At 45.8% G+C, this 20,399-nt stretch overlaps 1 protein-coding gene across 1 annotated transcript in view; it reads right to left on the minus strand.

Moving 5' to 3' along the window:
- Nucleotides 1–15,865: 15,865 nt before the first annotated feature.
- The window catches only part of RRP12 (ribosomal RNA processing 12 homolog (S. cerevisiae)), a 28,981-nt gene continuing 24,447 nt past the window's right edge, over nt 15,866–20,399 (minus strand). Inside the window, exons 31-35 of the mRNA XM_010833050.1 lie at nt 19,318–19,367; nt 18,532–18,601; nt 17,048–17,115; nt 16,674–16,756; nt 15,866–16,402 (exon numbers count right to left, since the gene is read on the minus strand). Coding sequence (XP_010831352.1) covers nt 16,300–16,402; nt 16,674–16,756; nt 17,048–17,115; nt 18,532–18,601; nt 19,318–19,367 — 374 coding nt within the window. The 3' untranslated portion in view covers nt 15,866–16,299. The remainder of the gene's footprint in view (nt 16,403–16,673; nt 16,757–17,047; nt 17,116–18,531; nt 18,602–19,317; nt 19,368–20,399) is intronic.

The following is a 20,399-nucleotide window of genomic DNA, read 5'->3' on the forward strand; positions in this document are numbered from 1 at the left end:
GTGCATCCCTCCATTAATCCTTGTGAATCCTTAAAGGAGACTTTCTTATTTTCTTTTCTGAACAATGAAAGTACATTGTAAATAAAATCGCTTCAAAACATGGTTGAGTCATGGTTTCCACACAAAGGGAAAACCCTCTAAAAGGTAAATGGACCAATCAAACGTAAGGCAGGAACTTCAAGGGCCAGGGGTCCTTAAGTAGTGGCCCCTGTCCTATAGAAGTGGCTCTAAGCCTCAAAAAGTTAAACAGAAATACCATATGATCCAGCAATTCCATTTCTGGGTATATACCCTAAATTGAAAGAATTGAAAGCACCACATTCATAACAGCAGTATTCTCAACAGCCAAAAAATGGAAGCAACCGGAATGTCCATCCAGATTTATGAATAGATAAACAAAAGTGATACAGCTATACAATGTATCATTCCTCCTTAAAAAGGAAGGGAATTCTGACACATACGACAATGTGGATGAAACTTGAGGACATTATGCTAAGTGAAACAAGTCACAAAAGAATAAATATTTCATGATTTCAGTCATATGAACTATCTAAAGAAGCCAAATTCATAGGGACAAAAAGTATAACGGTGGCTTCCAGAGACTGGGGGGAGAACGGAAATGGGAGTTAACAGATATGGAGTTCCAGATTGAGATGATGAAAAATTTCTGGAGATGAATGGTGCTGATAAATGTTGCATAACAATGTGAATGTGAATGTACTTTATGCTACTGAACTATACACTTAAAATTGCTAAAATGGTAAATTTTGTCATGTTATTATTTTATCACAATGAAAAAAGAAGTACCAGTTGCCTGTAAAAAGGAAAAAAGACAGATGTTAACAAGTCTGGGCAAAGATATGGAGAAATTGGAGCCCCAATACATTGTTGATGGGAATGTGAAACAGTGCAACATTTTGGCAGTTCCTCAAAAAGTTAAACATGGGCTTAGCATGAAAAAAGTGAAAGTGTTAGTTGCTCAGTTGTGTCCCACTCTTTGTGACCCTATGAACTGTAGCCCGCCAGGCTTCTCTGTCCATGAATTCTCCAAGCAAAAATACTGGAGTGGGTAGCCATTCCCTTCTCCAGAGTATCTTCCCTACCCATTCTGGTCTCCTACATTGAAGGCAGATTCTTTACCATCTGACCCACCAGGGAAGCCTATAACCCAGCAGTTTCACTCCTGGGCATATACCTGAGAGAACTAAAAGCATATGTCCATGCAAACACTTGTACAAAAATATTCATAGCAACATTATTCATAGTAGCCAAAAAGTAGAAATGACCCAAATGTCCATCAACTAATGGATGAATCAATGAAATGTGGTATACCAACTCAATGGACATGAATCTGAGCAAACTCCTGGAGACAGTGAAGGACAGGGATGCCTGGAGTGCTGCAGTCCATGGGGCCACAAAGACTCAGACACAACTTAGTGACTGAACAACAACAACCTCTACACAGGGGGTGTTATTTAGTCTTCTAAATAACAGTGGATAAGGAATGAAGTGGCTTGGCTTCTCCAGGAGCTCCTGGTAAAGAATCCACCTGCGATGCAGGAGACTTGCATGAGACGTGAGTTTGATTTTTGTTTCAGGAAGATCCCCTTGAGGAGGAAATGGCCACCTACTCTGGTATTCTTGCCTGGGAAATCCCATGGACAGAAGAGCGTGGTGGCCTACAGTCCATGGGATTGCAAAGAGTCAGACACAACTGAGCCACTAAACAACAAGAAACAAAAGGAATGAAGTACTAATACATGCTAAACATGGATAAAACTTGAAAATGTTACATTCAATGGAAGAAGCCAGATGCAAAATGCCACGTTACATAATTCCATTTATATAAAATGTCCAGAATAGGCAAATCCATAAAGACAGAAAGTGGACTTCCAAGGAGTTGGGGAAAGGAAGTAAGGTATGAGGAATGACCACTTAACAGGTGTAGATTTTCTTTTTAGAGTGGTGGAAATGCTCTGGAATTAGTGGTGATAGTTGTAAGACATTGAATTCTGTGCGTTGAAAGGGTGAGTTTTGGGAATTCCGTGGTGGTGCAGTAGTTAGGACTCCATGCTCTTAATGCTGAGGGCCCTGGTTCCATCCCTGGTCGGGGAAATAAGACCCTGGGGTAAGCTACCAGGCAAGGCCAGAAAGAAAGAAGTCTGGCAGTTTCTTAAGAGGTTAAATATAAACATAGCATATGACCCAGGAATTCCACTCCTAAGACTCTATCAAGAGAAACGGAAATACATCCATAAAAAGATTTGGATGAGAATGTTCCTAGCTGCTTTAGTCATAATCACCCACAGGTGGAAACATTCCAAATGTCCATCAACTGGTGAATGGATAAACACAATGGGTGTCCATACATTAAAATATTATTGAGCAATAGAAAGAAATGTACTGAATTATGCTAATACATGGAGGAACCTCAAAAACACGAACTACATTAAGTTAAAGAAGCCAGAGGCAAAACCCTACATATTACTTGATTCCCTTTATATGAAATTCCAGAAAAGGCAAATGTATAGAAAGAGAGTAGAGCAGCCTGGGGCTGTGGATGGGAGTAGAGAGTGACAACAAAGGGGCCCAAGGGAAATTTTGTGGTGGATGGCAATGTTCTAAAACTGGAGGTTGGTGGTGGTTGCACAACTTTTGTTCTATTAAAAAGCCTAAAACAGTACATTTACAGTGGGTGAATTTAATGGTATATAAATTATATATCAGTAAAGCAGTTAAGGGCTTCCCAAGTGGTTCTAGTGGTAAAGAACCCGCCTGCCAATGCAGGAGACATAAAAGACATGGGTTTAATCTGTGAGTTGAACCCATGGAAGAGGGAAGATCCCCTGGAGGAGGGCATGACTACCCACTCCAGTATTCTTGCTTGGAGAGTCCCATGGACAGAGGAGCGTGGCAGGCTACAGTCCAAGGGTCACAGAGTTGGATTACTGAAGCGACTTTAGCAAGCATGCATGCACAAAGCAGTTAAACCTTGCTCTAAGGATATATATTGATTCAATAAAGGAAAATTTTAGAGCTCTTTGATGGTCCCCAGCTACAAGACTATTCAGCACTTGAAATATACCTAGTCTGAACTGAGATGTGCTGTTTAGTGTAATACACACTAGATTTCATGGATTTAGCATGAATAACAAAATGTAAGCTAGTCATTAGTAATTATTTACATTATTACATATGTTAATATGTAACATAATTATTACATATGTTAAATGATAGTATTTGGATATATTAAGTTAAATAAAATATATTACTAAAATGAATTTCACCTTTTTTTTTGGCAGTGCCATGTGGCTTGTAGGATTTTAGTTCCCCAAACAGGCATCAAACTGGGACCCCCTGCATTGAGAGCATAGAGTCTTAACCACTAGAGCACCAGGGAAGTCTTCTTACTTTTTAAATGTGGCCACTAGAAAATTTTCACAGCTGACTTGCATTATATTTCTGTTGGTCAATGCTGCTCTAGAAGCAGGTCTAGCTACAGGTGAACCTTGATCTAGTAGCTTCACAATGTTACTCAAGATCTGATTTCTTTCTAGTTTGATCTTCCACAGCATTGATTTCAACCTGGAGCTAGCTACTCTCAGTGTTGCAGCCAGCAGCTCTTAGAGGGACATGCTTCTCTATTCAAGAGTAGAGAGTCTGTGTATCAGCATTCTCTCCCAGACAGGCTGGGATTCACCCACTGGACTGTCTTAGTTCATATGCTCACCCCTGAGTCAATCCTGTGGACAGCAAGAGAGATTCCATGGTTAGTTCATATGCCCTACTCCTACAGCTGGTGAGAGGGTCAACCTCTCCAGTATCACATTATAATCAGAACTGAAATCAAGAGTGTAGGGAAGGGAAAAGAATGGAATAATTGCTGGGGAAGAAACCAGGAAATATCCCCACTGAGAAAGAAAGATAAATAATAACAACACAGTGTGATGGGTGAAGATTGCCTGTGGTCTGTTCTTGCTGTTGTTTCTGCTTTCTCTTACTCATATTTTTCTCCTTGTATGCCGGGTTATTGTTGATAGAATCTTGGACATTGCATTTGAAAAATTTTTTGTACAATAGAAATAATTTGGGAGCTAAGATGATGTTGTCATCCTCCACATAAGATTTTTGCTTCTTTCTATCAAATTCATGAGGACACTAGCAGTCTGAAACCGCCTTAATCCAAGTCCTAGCCTCAAGATTCCCTGGGCCACCCAGACTACTTGATGGTAATTTTCAAGTGTATGTGATACACCATAGATTTACCCTTACACCAAGATTGTAATCCATTAAGGTCCCAGCTGAAGATGTGTGTGTAATTTATTTGGGTCTCCATTCTTAGAGATTCCTGTACGCAAACTTTTGTCCCCTTAACTTCACAAGACCCCTAAAAGTGCATGTCAGCCACACAGTTTGTACCCCACTCATCCACTCACACAAAAGGTTGCCTTTTGCTGGACTCTCTGAGTCCTATTTGCTCCTGAGGCTTGGTCAGGTAATTCCTTGCTATGCTGTTAGCTCTTTGTTGCTTTTAAAAAGTTATGTTTGTCTTTTTAAAGGGTTCATCCTACTTCCTTTTTTATTTTTAACAATAAAGTACTTTAAATTAAGGTATAGACATTTTTTTTAACTTAAAAAATTCATTTATTTATTTGGCTGTGCCAGATCTTAGTTGTATCACGCAGGATCTTCACTGTGGCATGCAGAATCTAGCTGGGGCGTGAGAACTCCTAGTTGTGGCATCAGTTCAGTTCAGTTCAGTCACTCAGTTGTGTCTGACTCTTTGCAACCCCATGGACCACAGCATGCCAGGCCTCCCTGTCCGTCACCAATTCCCAGAATTTACTCAAATTCACATCCATTCAGTCGGTGATGCCATCTAACCATCTCATCCTCTGTTGTCCCCTTCCCCTCCCGCATTCAATCTTTCCCAGCATCAGGGTCTTTTCAAATGAGTCAGCTCTTCGCATCAGGTGGCCAAAGTACTGAAGTTTCAGCTTCAGCATCAGTCCTTCCAATGAATATTCAGGACTGATCTCCTTTAGGATGGACTGGTTGGATCTCCTTGCAGTCCGAGGGACTCTCAAGAGTCTTCTCCAACACCACATTCAAAAGCATCAATTCTTCGGTGCTCAGCTTTCTTTATAGTCCAACTCTCACATCCATACATGACCACTGGAAAAACCATAGCTTTGACTAGACAGACCTTTGTTGGCAAAGTAATGTCTCTGCTTTTTAATATGCTGTCTAGGTTGGTCATAACTTTTCTTCCAAGTTTGGCAGCATGTGGGATCTAATTCCCTGATCAGGGATTGAACCTGGGCCCCCTGCATTGGGAACATGGAGTTTTTAACCACTGGACCACCAAGGAAATGCCTCGACATTGGTGTTTTTTTTAGATATGACAGTAATGCACACTTAGCATAAACATAGCATAACTTAAACATAACTCTTATGTGTGTGGAAACCAAAACATTCATGTTACTCCCCTGCCACCCCGTTTATTTTTTGGCCGCACCCACAGTTTGTGGGATCTTAGTTCCCTGACCAGGGATTGAACTTGGACCCTCAGCATTGAGAGTGTAGAGTCCTAACCTCTGGACTGCCAGGGAATTCCTTTTATTGTAATAATATTTGCTTTATTGTGGTGGTCTGAAACCAAACTTGCAATATCTCCAAGGTATGCCTATAATGTCTTTGACAGATTTTGAAATCAGAGTCGTGCTAGCCTCCTAAAATGGGTAGGAATGTTCCCTTTTATCTACAATATGAAGGAATTTGTGCAAGATTGATGCGGTTTTATTCTTAAACATGTGCTGGTGAAACTATTTGGGCCAGGAGTTTTCTTTCTGAAGTTCAACTTTTTAAATAGTTATAGGGTTACTCAGAATTTTTTTTTTTACAATTCAAAAATTTTATAGATGATACTCCATTTTAAGTTTTTATGAAATATGGACTATATTCCCTGTGCTGCACAAGATGTCCTTGTAGCTCATTTTTTTTTTTTTTAATGTTGGATGTTTCTGAATATTTAAGTATTTTATTGTTTAAAGTTTTTCTTTTTTTTTTAATTTTTGGCTGTGCTGGGTCTTTGTTGCTACACTCGGGCTTTCTCTAGTTGTGGCAAGTTGGGGCTACTTTCCGCTGTGGTGCACAGGCCTCTTATCGCAGCGGCTTCTTCTGTTGTGGACCAGGGCTCTAGAGCGAATGGCCTTTAATAGTTGTGGTGCACAGGCTTAGCTGCCCCAGGGCATGTGCAATCTTCCCAGCCCAGGGCTCAAACTTGTGTCCCCTCTGTTGGCAGGCAGATTCTTAACCACTGGACCACCAGGGATACCCTAGCTCATTCATTTTACAAGGCATTCTAACTTTTTTTTTAGCTGAATCGCCACAGAACTCCTCACCAATGACCTTCATATTACTAAATTCGATAATCCTCAGCTTACTTGAACTTTAAGCAGATTTGATGCAGCAGATAACCTCTATTTTCTTGAAATATTACCTTTACTTAGTTTCCAGGATACCATGTTCTCCTGTTCTGTGTTTTATCAATTTTTTTTTCTTCCTCACTGGCTGTTCTTATCTGCCTTTAATGTTGGAGTGCCCCAAGCTCAGTCTTAGATGTGTTTTCTCTATCTACACTCACATACTTGTTGATATCTGAGTCTATTTACTTGAAACGCACACACACATAGGCTCCCAAATAAATACACCTACCCTAGAAGCTCTCCTCTGAGTTCCAGATTCATAGATCCAGTTGCTCTAGGGGCTCAATCTTCATTTGGATGTCTAACGGTCATCTCAAACGCAATATGTCTAAAACCGAACTCCAGACTCTCCAGCTCCCAAATGCGTCATCTGCAGTGTTTTCCCATCCCGACTGATGGTCACTTTGCATCAGGTGACCCCTAGATTCACAGTCTTCCAACGGCCCCCCTTTCCACTGGGAGGAAAAAGTCGAAGTCCTTCTAGTGGCCTATAACCCTACGCCAACTCATCTCCCTCTTACTTTCTCAGCTCCAGCTACTTTCCTTTGACTAACCTGAGCACATGCCCCTCCCAGGGCCTTTGCACTTGCTGCTTCGTCCAGCTACAGGAGTTATTAAGGGCTCAGTTCCTCAAATCTTCAGCCAATTTGAAGTTGAAACCACCCCTCCCTCCCATCCAGTACTCCCTGTCCCTTTTTCTGCTTTACAATCCTCTGTAACACTTATCTTTTGCTAATGTATTGAATTCCATATTTATTTTGTTTTATTATCCCATGGAGGCTGGGTGTTTTGTTTGCTTTGTTCTTGATGTATCCCTAGTGCCTAGGGCAGTGCCAGACATGCGGGGAGCAAGGATAAAAAAAAATCCTATCTAGCCTTCATAGTCGAAAAACCAAGGGGCCCAGCTTCTCTCTACTGAAGCTAAAGATCCCTCCATGAACAGCCCTGGACTTCAAGTTGCAGTTTCCGAACCACTTCCAGCCACTTCTCAACATCTCCACCACTGAAGGTACCACTTCCCATCCCAGCCTAATGTGCCATCACCCTCTTGTCTGGATTGTTAAGAGCAGGCTCCCAGCAGGTCTGCTCATTTCCTCCAGCCTGTTCTAATCTATGACTCACACAACAGCCAGTAATCCTTTTTTTTTTTTTAATGCAAGTCAAATCAGGTCGCCCCTGTGTATCCTCCACCCGCACCCTATTTTTGTTGGGCTAATCCAAGGCCCTGTAAAACACCCCCATCCAGCAGCTTCTCTAGTCTTCAGCTGCCCCACTCTCCATGTTGCCCCCCTGGCCCAGCAACCTTGGCCTCTTGTCCATTCTTAGAAGGGGCCATTCGTGCGTGTGTGAGTGTTTGCTAAGTCGCTTCAGTCATGTCTGACTCTTTGACACCCCATGGACTGTAGCCCGCCAGGTTCCTCTGTCCATGGGGATTCTCCAGGCAAGAATACTGGAGTGGGTTGTCATGGCCTTCTGCAGAGGAGCTTCCCAACCCAGCGATCGAACCTATGTCTCTTAGGTCTTCTGTATTGGCAAGCAGGTTCTTTACCACTAGCGCCACCCGGGGAGCCTGAAGAGGCCATACTCCTGATTCCAGGGCCTCTGCACATGCCATGCTTAGTTTGGACCATGGCCCAAAAGTGGGTGACAAGGGCTGCTGCAGCTCTGCCCCGAAACCCCAACCACACACACACACGCAAACATATAACCTAAGCAAAAAAAAGGCCTTGTCTGCTACAGCGCTTCATACGAAAACAATCTAACCTAAAGCCTGCTCCACCCCAGGTCTTAGATAAACGTTGTTCACTTCAAGGGGCATCCCCCACCAAATCAAGTCCAACTCCCCACCTTGTCCAAATCACATCCCTTCATGACCACACTTAGACTTCATGGCTAGTCCAATCATGTCTTTGTTGACTTATTTTTAATTTATTTTGTCTGTCTCCGCCTTAAAAATTTCATGAAGGCAAAGTTCCTGTCTGCCTTGCACACTGCTGAATCTCCCATGCCTCCTAAAATCTTTTTGTGGAAGGAAGTCCTTTTTTCAGAATAAATGCACAATGCCAGTGTGTGAAGAAAATGTTGAAAAAAGAAAAGACTTGCAGGCCAACTTCATCCCCCTCCTTGAAAGGGGAGGAGGAAGAAGAAAGAATACGCGCCCCCACCCCATCCCTCCTGGCCCTCTCAGTCCTCAAGAAAGTCGGTCCTGGTCCAGCTCCACCCTTCTCTCACCAAGTACAGAAACCTGTTCAGTAATTAGTTTTAGTCTGAGTCACTGGGCTTTGGGGGTGAAGAGCCTTCAAGATGATGAACAGGAACAGACTCTGATGAGACTCTGGTGTCCCAGCCACACATGGCGTTTTGAAATTCACAGCCAAGCCTCTTTGCAACCCCGTGTCCCCCCAGGAGCTAAGTTACTTCTGTGGCAGGCAGCATGGGCTAGAACTCCGGAGGCCTGGGTCGTCCCTAATGCCACCTGCTTAAGTTGCCTGTGGGGTCTCAGCTATAAAGTGGGATGATCACGAAAGTGAAAGTTGCTGAGTCGTGTCTGACTCTTTGCGACCCCCTGGACTATACAGTCCACGGAATTCTCCAGGCCGTTCCCTTCTCCAGGGGATCTTCCCAACCCGGGGATCGAACCCAGGTCTCCTGCACTTCAGGCGGATTCTTTACCAGCTGAGCCACCAGGGATGATCATGAAGGTGAGCCTTTTACCACAATGAGGCTCTGTACAGCTCGAGTTGTAGTTGCCTCTGTACACCTGTGCAGGTAACTGGATCAGGTGTGACTGTGCCCCGTGTGGCGTCCTAAGGAAGGGATTCACATAACCCCTGTGATGACCCTCCTGTGGGCAGGGAAGGGTTTTCTGCAGAATAAATACTAGATGTCAGCTTTGCTAGCTGATTATTATTTGTCTTGGAGGTATACTCTACCTACTCGGAAGGAGTTGAACTACCCGCCAGAATGATTAAGGAAGGCCATTTTTAGATAAGTATTATCACACAGCGACCCAATCAATACATGCATACAGGCAGCCGTGTAAAACTCTGCTGGGGTAACACTGCGCCTCGTCATTTTTATGAGTGTTTTATAACAGAGGGTTATTGGCCATGGATGACTTCAGGTTCAATTGCCTCAGGTCCGAGATCTATGGCAGAGCAACCATTCTAGGGCAAAGCAAGACTTTTCAAGGTTTTGCAAGACCTGCAGAGGAGCCGCTGGACCGAGTGAGCGGTTTCCAGCATGGTTCACAAGTCCATCTGCCTATAAACAGTGCCTCAGACCCTCTCTGAACGTCTGGATAAAAATTGTGTCAGCTCTGTAATTGGAACCTGCGGGTCTGCAGGGTGACATCCCTGGAACCTGGAAATCAGGCTGCCCTCTAGAATTCAAACCCTTCAGTCTGCACTGAAGTGAAAAAGGCAGGAGCCAAATTAAATTTCAGAAAAGCTTCTGGACAGAAGGTAAGCGGGTCCAAAGAGCCTAGAAGATACCAGAGAGGAAGGATTGGGCCTGTTGTGCAGCGGTACACAGAACCAAGAGGCACCCAATGGGCAGTATTTATATCCCATACACCAAGGACAGTGGTCTGACAGCAATGACCTTAGTGACATATCACTCCCATGATTCCTTTTGCCTGCTTCATGCTCACTGAAGCCTCCGATTTTGACTCCTTTTTCAGGGGACAGTATGTCCAGAGCAGTCACCATGACACCAAGTCTCCGGTAGCAGTTATCGTTCTCATCATGAGTTAATAAATGGCAATTCTGACTAGGACTCTTGTGAGTCTGTTTTTACTTCACTGAACTTATCAACTCCGATTTTACTTCCTTTATTTTTTCTTTTGATCAACGCTGATTTTAAATTTATTTATTTTTATAAATAAACATTCGGATCTTCCCTTGTGATTCAGTTGGTAGAGAATCTACCTGCAATACAAGAGACTGCCTGCAATGCAGGAGTTGCGGTTTCAATCCCTGGGTCAGGAAGATCCCCTGCAGAAGGAAATGGCAACCCATTTCCAGTACTCTTGCCTGGGAGATCCCATGGACAGAGGAGCTTGGCGGGCTACAGTCCATGGAGTCACAGAGAGTCAGACACAACTTAGTGACGAAACCACGTTTTCACTTTTGGCTGCGCTGGGTCTCTGTTGCTGTGTGCGGGCTCTCCCTAGTCATGGCGAGCAGGGAGCTCCTCTTCCTTGTGGTGCTCGGGCGTCTCACTGCCGTGGCTTCTCTCGTTGTAGAGCACAGGCTCTGGGGCTCTCGGGCTTCAGCAGTTGTGACTCGAGGGCTGTAGAACACAGGCTCAATAGTCATGGCACATGGACTTCGTTGCTCTGCGGCATGTGGGATCTTCCCAGAGCAAGGATCTAACTGGTGTGCCCTGAATACGCAGGCAGATTCCCAACCACTGGACCACAAGGGAAGTCCCAAGGCTGATTTTAGATTGCAAAGCTGATATCCAGAACTCAACGGGGATGAACATGCAGCCTGTGTATGCAGTGGCAAGCCACTACACCCTCACCCACTTTCTTAATCAATATTTACTCAATCAATATTTACTCATCACTGACAACAGCTATCCCATTTAGCTATCCCATTTAGGATAAAACCTTCCAGCACTGCTGGACATGGATGACTTGGCCAGGCTCTAACACCCTGGTGAATATTTCTAATGGCAGCAGCGACATTAAGCCTGATTTCAGGAAATGGCAAGCCAGCTCAAATCAGGGTAATTTTCTGGAGTACAGTCATCTATCCATTCATAATAATGTCTAGCAAAAAATAGAACAAGGAGCAGTCATCGTGTCATTTTCTAAATATTGCTTTGCACGTGATCCAGCATCTGGTGATGGCCTTGTGCTGTGTGCTTAGCTGCTCAGTCTGTCCAGCTCTTTGCAACCCTATGGGCTGTAGGCGATCAGGCTCCTCTGTCCACGGGGTTTCTCTAGGCAAGAATACTGAGTGGTTTGCCATGCCCTTCCCCAGGGGATCTTCCCAAACTAGGGATCGAACCCAGGTCTCTGACATTGCAGTTGGATTCTTTACCATCTGAGCCACCAGAGAAGCCCAAGAATACTGGAGTGGGTAGCCTATCCCTTCTCCAGGGGAACTTCCCAACCCAGGGATTGAACCAGGGTCTCCTAACATTGCAAGCAGACTCTTTACCAGCTGGGCTACCCAGGAAGTCCAGTGAGGGCATCAAGGGACAACATACTTATGGACTCAAAGACCATTTCTATGTAAACTGAGCTACATATACCAGGCAGATATTTAAGGACACTGAAAACATGCTTATGAAATGTTTATACATCCGTAGGGTAAAAAATTTGTGATAGCCAAGTGCAAGCTTAGAATATAAACTTGTAATTTAAAACTCTATTTTTGTCAAAAAAGCTCTGTGTATAGAAACAAATGAAATATACTAGGATTAACAGTGAGAACTTGGTGGAAGGATTCTAGCCCATTTTTCACCTTTCTGTTTTTTCCATACTGTTTTCATAACTTCTGTGACTCTTTACTTTTTTTTTTGGCTGTGCTGTAAAACTTGGAGGATCTTTGTTCCTCAACTATGAGCCCTCAACATTGAAAGTGAGGAGTCCTAACCACTGGACTGCTGGGGAATTCCCAAATCTTTATTAATACTTCTAAGTGAAATACAGAACACATTCCAACTTTCTAAGTTACCTTTTGAAGAAACATATGCAACGAAGATAAATAAAAACAGGGACTACTTTAATTTCTTAAGTAATTTTCTCACTTGTAAGCAACAGAGAAAACACAGGCTCAAGCATGTGGACAGATGTGGGCTTGCAAAAGCGCCAAAGACCTAATAAGATAGCCTATGCCAGGGATGAACTGTGGGCACAGCCACTACCACAGCTGCTGAGGCCGTCTTGAGATACATCATCTCCCAAGAAGGGGGAGGGTTGCTTTAACCGGACCCACCTGTGTCCAGAGCGTTATGTTAATAGGGCGTACGAGCAGACTGCTTTTGCGAATCGCCAGAATGATGCCAAATTCACAGCCAGCACAAGCATCACTGTTTTGGTGCAGTCAGGCTGGGTATGTTTTGTCTTCCATTCCTTATTTTTGTATGTCTCATACCTTAATTTAAATTGGAGTATAATTGCTTTACTACGTTGTGATAGTTTCTTCTGTACAACAAAGCCAATGAGCTACTTGTATACATAGATCTTTTCAGCCTTGAGCCTCCCTCCCAACCCCCCATCCCCATTTTACCCTCCAGGTCATCACAAAGCAGAGATGAGCTCCCTGTGCTAAACAGAAGCTTCCTGCTAGCTGTCTATTTCACTCATGGTAGTGTATATACAACAATGTTTCACTCCCAATTTGTCCCACCCTCCCCTCCCCACTAGTCCAGATGTCTGTTCTCTGAATCTGCTTTTCTATCCTGCCCTGCAAATAGGTTCATCTGTACCATCTTTCTAGATTCCATATATATGCATAAATAAATATACAGTACTTGCACTTCCCAGGTGGCACTAGTGGTAAAGAACTTGCCTGCCATTGCAGGAGACAAAAGAGATGCGGGTTCTATCCCTGGGTCAGGAAGATCTCCTGGATAAGGGCATGGCAACCCACTCCAGTATTCTTGTCTGGAGAGTCCCATGGACAGAGGAGCCTGGTAGGCTACAGTCCACAGGATCACAAACAGATGGACATGACTGAATCAACTTAACACGCATACCATATTTATTTTTCTGATTTATTTCAGTCTGTATGACAGACTCTAGGTCCATCCACATCACTGCAAATGAGCTAATTTTGTTTAAGGCTGAATAAGATTCCATTGTATTTACACGTATCACAGCTTTATCCATTCATCTGTCAATAGACATGTAGGTAGGTTGCTTCCATGTCCTGGCTAGTGCTGCAGTGAACACTGGGGTGCATGTATCTCTTTGAATTATGGTTTTCTCAGAGTATATGCCCAGTGGTGGGATTGCTGGGCCATATGGGAGTTCTATTTTTATTTTTTCAGGAACCTCCATACTGTTCTCCATCGTGGCTGTATCAAGTTACATTCCCACCAACAGAGCAAGAGGGTTCCCTCTTCTTCAGTCTCTCCAGCACTTGTTTGTAGATTTTTTTTTTTTTAACTTTTTGTGTTGGGAGATAGCTGACGTTTGTAGATTTTTTTGATGATGGCCATTCTAACTGGCGTGCGGTGATGCTTCATTGTAGTTTTGATTTGCATTTCTCTAATGATTATTGAACATCTTTTCATGTGTTTGTTGAGCATCTTTTCATCTGTTATGTTTTCTTTGGATAAATGTCTACTCAGATCTTCCACCCATTTTTTTTGATTGGACTGTTTTGTTTTATACTGAACTGCATGAGCTGCTTATATAGAGATTAATCTTTTGTCAGTTACTTCACTTGCAAATATTCTCTCCCATTCCGAGGGTTGTCTTTTCATTTTATGGTTTCCTTTGCTGTGCCAAAGCTTTTAAGTTACTAGGTCTCATTTATTTTTATTACTCTAGGAGGTGCGTCAAAAAGGGTCTTGCTGTGATTTATGTCAGAGTATTCTGCCTGTTTTCTTCTAAGAGTTTTAGAGCGACTAGCCTTATATTTAGTTCTTTAATTCATTTTAGTGTATGGTGTTAGGGAATGTTCTAATTTCATTCTCTTACACATAGCTGTTCAGTTTTTCCAGCACCACTTATTGAAGAAGCTGTCTTTTCTCCACTGTGCATTCTTGTCTCCCTTGCCAAAGACATGGTGACCGTAAGTGTTGGGTATATCTCTGGGGTTTCTATCCTGTTCCACTGGTCTATATTTCTGTTTTTGTGCCAGTACCATACTGTCTTAATTACTGTAGCTTTGTAGTATAGTCTAAAGTCTGAGTTGTCTTCCGTTTCTGAGGATGGACCCCAGAAAATAAAGCCCAAAGTCTCAGATTCTGACACTGCCAAAAGCAGAACAAAATTAACGTAGTAAATCTGAATTTTGGGGGGAGGGCCTCCACTGTTCCAGTTGCCCTGAAATCAAATGAACCTTGCACTGATGAATATGCCCAATTCTCCTTCTCCCCACTGTAGACAGAAAAAGCAACACTGACTTTCCTAACAGATGTTTCAAGCACCTGAAATTTCTGAAGCAAGATTAATTCTTGCCTCTGCATCAAGATAATTTACATTTGAAGCCTACTTCCCCAAAGACATGCAGTTTACCATATCACTAACACCTACCTTTCTAGGTAACCAGTTTTTTCCACTTTTGAAAGAAACAAAGCTCCTAGGAAAATACACCATGATAAGCAAGTTGCTTCAAATTTTAAGACATCAATCCCGGGCAGTTGGGCAATCCCAGCCATACCTATTTCACATTAGGCTTTCTACTGCATGTGCTTGCGTTCCTGAGAATCGAAACAGAAAAGGGCTGGCCGGCTTAATTTGACCCACCTTGTATCCAAAAGTGTAACAAAGGGTATCACGATTAGACCACCTTTGCAAACCTAATAGCCACCTCTTTTGACCTTTCTTCCTTGCTCTCCAATTCCAGGCTTTCTGTGAACAAGATATGTCAACAGCGCCACCTCTGGGCAGCATGTGACTCCTCTCAGCTTCCTAGCCCCAGATCAGTGGAAGAAATGCCCTAATTTGGGGGCAATGGATCAAGCTGACATGAGTTCCCTGACAGGATGAGAGGAATGGTGCACAGGGTCTCCTGGGAGCCATTTCCAATGTGGAGATTTTGAGAGGCACAGTTCTTTATACTTGGGGGTGGGAAAGAGCGTGTGGTTCTTTGCATCTTGATTCCTACTGGGAAAGCACAAGGAGTATCCTGGGCTGACAGGATAAATGATCTTAGGAGCGATGGGAGCCCTACACCACTCCCTTCTCTGCTCCAGACCAACAAAAACTGGACAGTGGGAAACACACTGCTCTTCATACCACAGCTTGATCCATTTGTCTGGGAAAAAGAATGTGAGGATGAGGAAGGTTGGTGATCAGGCTATGCTTGGCACACAGAAGGGCTCAGCAAACACCCTACTGAATCAATGAACAAAGCTGCTGGGAGCAACCTGTACCCTGGGGCAGGCTGGGGCAGCCAGTGCTGCAGCTCCCCTTTAGTCTGAGTCCTTAGTGCTCGGCCACGGCTCTGCAGACCAAGTTGAGAGCGTTCACTGCCACTCTGGATGCTCCAAATGTCACCTAACTGGGACGTTAGTTGGACGTTGGGAAGACCTCTCAAACAGGTGGGTCAAGATCTAAAGCCTGACCCAGGGCCATCATGCTATGCCCCAGACTGGATACCGAAACTGGTAGGGAAGCAGTCAAGCCACTGGTGCCAATGACTAGGCACTGTTCTTATACCTGAGGGAGGCAGGAGATAAACACGGCGTTTCTAGGGACAACACATGGTGTTGCATCTTTATTCTATGTCTGGTCACAGCAAACTTCACACGCTCAGAACTGCAGCCAGGCTGAGTGCCACGGGGCTACCAGCAGGTGGAGCAAAGGAAGACCATCGATCTACTCTGTTGTTTGCAAACACTCTGGATGGAAAGCATAGATGCCCCACTAGCCACTCGGAGGTGACAAAGCCACATTCCCATCTCCAGACCCCAGGGGCATCTCTGAAGGAAGACATTCTCATTTGGAGCTTCCAAAATCCAGGGCACCTCTGAGACCCAAGCCTGGTTCCAACAAGTCACTCTGAGTCCAGGCTCCACTGCTGACGGGAGCATCTGGAGCTGGTGTCAAAGCAGCCTGGGGGCTGAAAAGGGCCTCAGGCTGGACCACAGAGCAGCCTGGGGAGGAGGGGGGCCCTGGGGCTCAGGGCCGACGATCCTTCCTGCGGAGCTTGTGTCCCACGTGGGAGCCTCGCTGAGCAGCTCTCACCAGGCCCTTGAACTGCCCCTGTAGCTTCATCTTCTTCCTGCAAGAACAAGGGTCACGTCTCCCTGAGACCAGGCAGTCCCCCTTCCCTTAATGTCAAAAGATAGCACCCGACCCCGACACCAGCTTGAACAGGGAGAAGGGGCGCTGCCAGGAGGTGGGCAGCATGTGATTGGCGCAGACCATGCCCTTTGTGTCAATAATGTTTGAAGGTGCATGTGAACAAGTAAAAATAGAAAACTGGAAGAGACTTGAGCAATTGAGTGGACAGTGTAATGAGCACGTGCCACCCCAGCCTGCACACAGCGTACCTGCGGTTGAGCTTGGTTCTGTTGAGGGGGATGTAGGCGTAGGGGTCGAGCCGACCCTTCTTCTTCACGTCACCCTTTGCTTTCTGCTCACCCAGAGAAACAGAGTCAATCGGGAGTGTGGGTTTCCCTTTCCACCCTTGCCCCTGATGTGACAGGCCGTGTCCTCCCTTCACGTCATTCTCTGCCTCAGGTGGTGCCCAAGAGCTCCTGCACCCCGAGATGGCCACCCAGCAAAGGCCTGGGCCACAAGACATCTGTGTGCCCCTCGGTGTGGCCTCACGCTGGCTCCACAAAAGGTACCTCTTGGGGTGGTGATGGGCATTCGTCCCCCGAGCCCCCACCAGGGGAGCCCTTCCCCTGCCCCCAGCTCTTACCTTTGCCTTGTACTCAGCCCCAGGGATAGTCTTCTTGGCCACAGGGCGATGGATGCCAGAGCCTCCCGCTAAAGGGGGAACACAGAGGCCATGAGTCAGGCAAGGCCAGGGCACCTCCTCCTGGGAGAAGGCGACGGGCACTTCTCAGAACACTGCTGGTGAGATGAATCACAGCCAGGACCGGATGGCTGTCCCCTAGCAACAAAGGACGAAGACCCTCCTCGAGAAAGGACTGTCCAGTGACTTGACAATCAGACCATTGGGCTCCTCAGACTGATTTGAATCCATATAAACCTACCAGTGACCTCTGGGAAATATATATATTCTCGACTAACATAAAATAGCACACTCTCTCCAAACTGGACCTTCTCCATTTGTTCTAGAAGAAAGATCACAGGCTTTGAAATCAGGCAGACTGGGCTTCAACTCCAGGCAAGACTCTTAACTTCCTGGGGCCTCTTAAGCTTATCTGTAAAATGAGGCACTAAGGCTGGATTTCAGGTCAGCTTCACATCAACACCGTGAGACAGAGAGGCAGCTCTCATCCCATGGTACAGACGTGAAAACTGAGGCTTCAAGACTGAAGTGCTTCCAAGGTCGCTGTCATTTCCAGTCTGGGCTCCCACACAGTCATGGATGGAATCCCATAGTGCTGGCTGAGGACAGCTCTCTGAGATGACCCAGATCATCCTCCTCTACAGCTAAGAAGCCAGAAGCTCAGAGAGGTAGTGTGGCCAGGCTAAGGTCACACAGCTGAGAGCAGCTGGGCAAAAGTCCTGAACCCAGGCTCCTGCTGTGTTGTATGGTACCGCGACTTCTGCACCACACCTTCTTAGAGCAGAGCAGGTGAGCTGGGACGTGGCCTGTCGGGCCAAGAAGTGGAAGCAGCCATGGCATTCTTCTACTGGTTGATGCCATGGGGCTGTGAGCAAACACTTGCTACTGGGATCGGGGACTTCCTACACGAGCCCCTGGACCTCCAGATGCAGAGCAAGGGGCTGGGAGCAGGGACCCTGCAGGGGCTGCCTGGGGGGAAGGAGGCAGAGGTGAGACCTCCCTGGCTTTGGGAAGCCACCCTGGTACCTCTAGTACCTACTCCAGGAGCTCAGGAACAACTGTACAGAGCGACCCCCTGGGCAGGCCTCTCAACTGCCGCCTTCAGCACAGGACTAACCTGGCCGACCCAAGGCCATATAAGAGACACCCCAGGAATAGGGTGGGCTGCAAGTCTCAGAAAATCTTGGGTGGGTGGGGAAGAGATGGGGCTTAGGGGCTTCCCAGAAGGGCTGGGGGTTCTGTACACAGACTTCCTAACCCCAGGCCCCCTGGTCCTCAGCCCAGTCTTAGGCGACGTATCAGGCAAACTTCGCTGGTGTCACCTGAGTGCAACCAGGCCTTGCAATCTCTTGGCTCTGCCTGCAACACACTCAGCCTCATGCAGGTGACAGGGTACCTGCTCCAACAGAGAAGAGAGGAAGCCTCACCTTGGTACTGAGGGGGCATCTCTAGCTCCTCGTCGTCAGCCTCTTTCTGCTTAAGCTTCTGGTGCTTTTTCTATAAAGAAGCAACAAGCAAAGTTCATGAACAAGGGGACGTGATCATACTTGCTAACGGCAGCAGTAAAAGCAGTCATAACCTGCATTAGCAGAAAAGGTTCCCTGCCAAGCACTCGATCCCCCACTTACAGATGAGGACACTGAAGCTCAGACAGGGCAAGTAGCCAGGCAAGGTCACACAGCTAGGCAGCGCAGACGTGGGGTTACACTTTTAACAACCCCTGTGACCTTGGGCAGGCTGCTTATCTACTGTAGCCCCCTCTGGAAATAGCAATGATAGAGTCCCCACCTCCTGGGAGGATCAGTGAGGCGACACGTGGGACTCTCAGCATTCCCCAGTGGTAGGTACCCAACCCCATGTGGAGCTGTCCCGTGGCGGCATGGAGGCCGGCTACTGCCCCTGCTGCCTGCACAGCATATGCCCTCGGGGGAGAGACAAAGGACCATCTCTCTTCCTTCAGCTGGACAGCGCAGCCAACACCGAAGGAAGCACTGGGTGCTTCGGGGGACCCTAGCCCCCACCATGCCCTGCAAAGGGGTTGGCCGTGCCATAGCACGCTCCAGACTGCCTGCTGTGTGCACCCCCAAGGCTCCACTGAGAAGTCAGGAAGCAGGGCGGGTGACTCTCTGGAGCAGGGAGATGGCGAGAAGCTATGAGGCCCAAGGCTTAGGTCTTAGGGCCCCGGCCCTCTAGCAGCAGGAATTACTACTCACGCTCTTGACGCCTACGTCTTCCATGAGGTCACCCATCTCCTCATCCTCGCCTGGAGCCAAAAAGAGAGAGGTCTGTGATCATGCAGGGACCTCCCTACTCCATCTTCCCAAAGCCCACAAATTTCAACCTGCCTCCTCCCGGCTCGTCAGGCTGCAGGGTCTGTCAACTGCAGCCCCAGGAGACTGGTCCTGTGGAGGACAAGATCCTGACTCCTGCCCCTTCCTCCTCCCTATCCTGGGCCCTCTGAACAAGAGCCCCTCTAGGAAGTGGTGACCCGACTTCTAAAGTAAATACAGCTTTTGTTTTGGATACTCTAAGAAAGTGCCAGGTTTCCTGGGGAGCCGGGCACTCCTGCATACACTCCACTTTGTGAGGAAGACTGCCAGTTCCCCTACTTGAGAATCTTTCCCTCCCCACACGTGGGGACATAAAGAAGCGTGAACCAACAAAAAGCGCAGGCAACAAAAATAAAATAAATTAAACTCCATTAAAAATGTTAAACTTGTGTGTGTCAAAGATGAACGTCCCAGGATGAAAAGGCAGCCTGGAGGATACAAAAGTATTTACAAATCATACATCTGATAAACGGTTACTCTCCACGATAGTAAAAGATTGTGAAAAGAAGAGAAGCAAAAAGCAAAGGACAAAAGGAAAGATATACCCATTTGAATGCAGCGTTCCAAAGAACAGCAAGGAAAGATAAGAAAGCCTTCCTCAGCAATCAATGCAAAGAAATAGAGGAAGACAAAAGAATGGGAAAGACTAGAGATCTCTTCAAGAAAATCAGAGATACCAAGGGAACATTTCATGCAAAGATGGGCTCCATAAAGGACAGAAATGGTATGGACCTAACAGAAGCAGAAGATATTAAGAAGAGGTGGCAAGAATACACAGAAGAACTATACAAAAAAGATCTTCATGACCCAAATAATCACAATGGTGTGATCACTCACCTAGAGCCAGACATCCTGGAATGTGAAATCAAGCGGGCCTTAGGAAGTATCACTATGAACAAAGGTAGTGGAGGGGATGGAATTCCAGTTGAGCTATTTCAAATCTTAAAAGATGATGCTGTGAAAGT

The sequence above is a fragment of the Bison bison genome, unplaced genomic scaffold (assembly GCF_000754665.1).
Source record: "Bison bison bison isolate TAMUID 2011002044 unplaced genomic scaffold, Bison_UMD1.0 scf7180017862979, whole genome shotgun sequence".
NCBI lineage: Eukaryota > Metazoa > Chordata > Mammalia > Artiodactyla > Bovidae > Bison > Bison bison.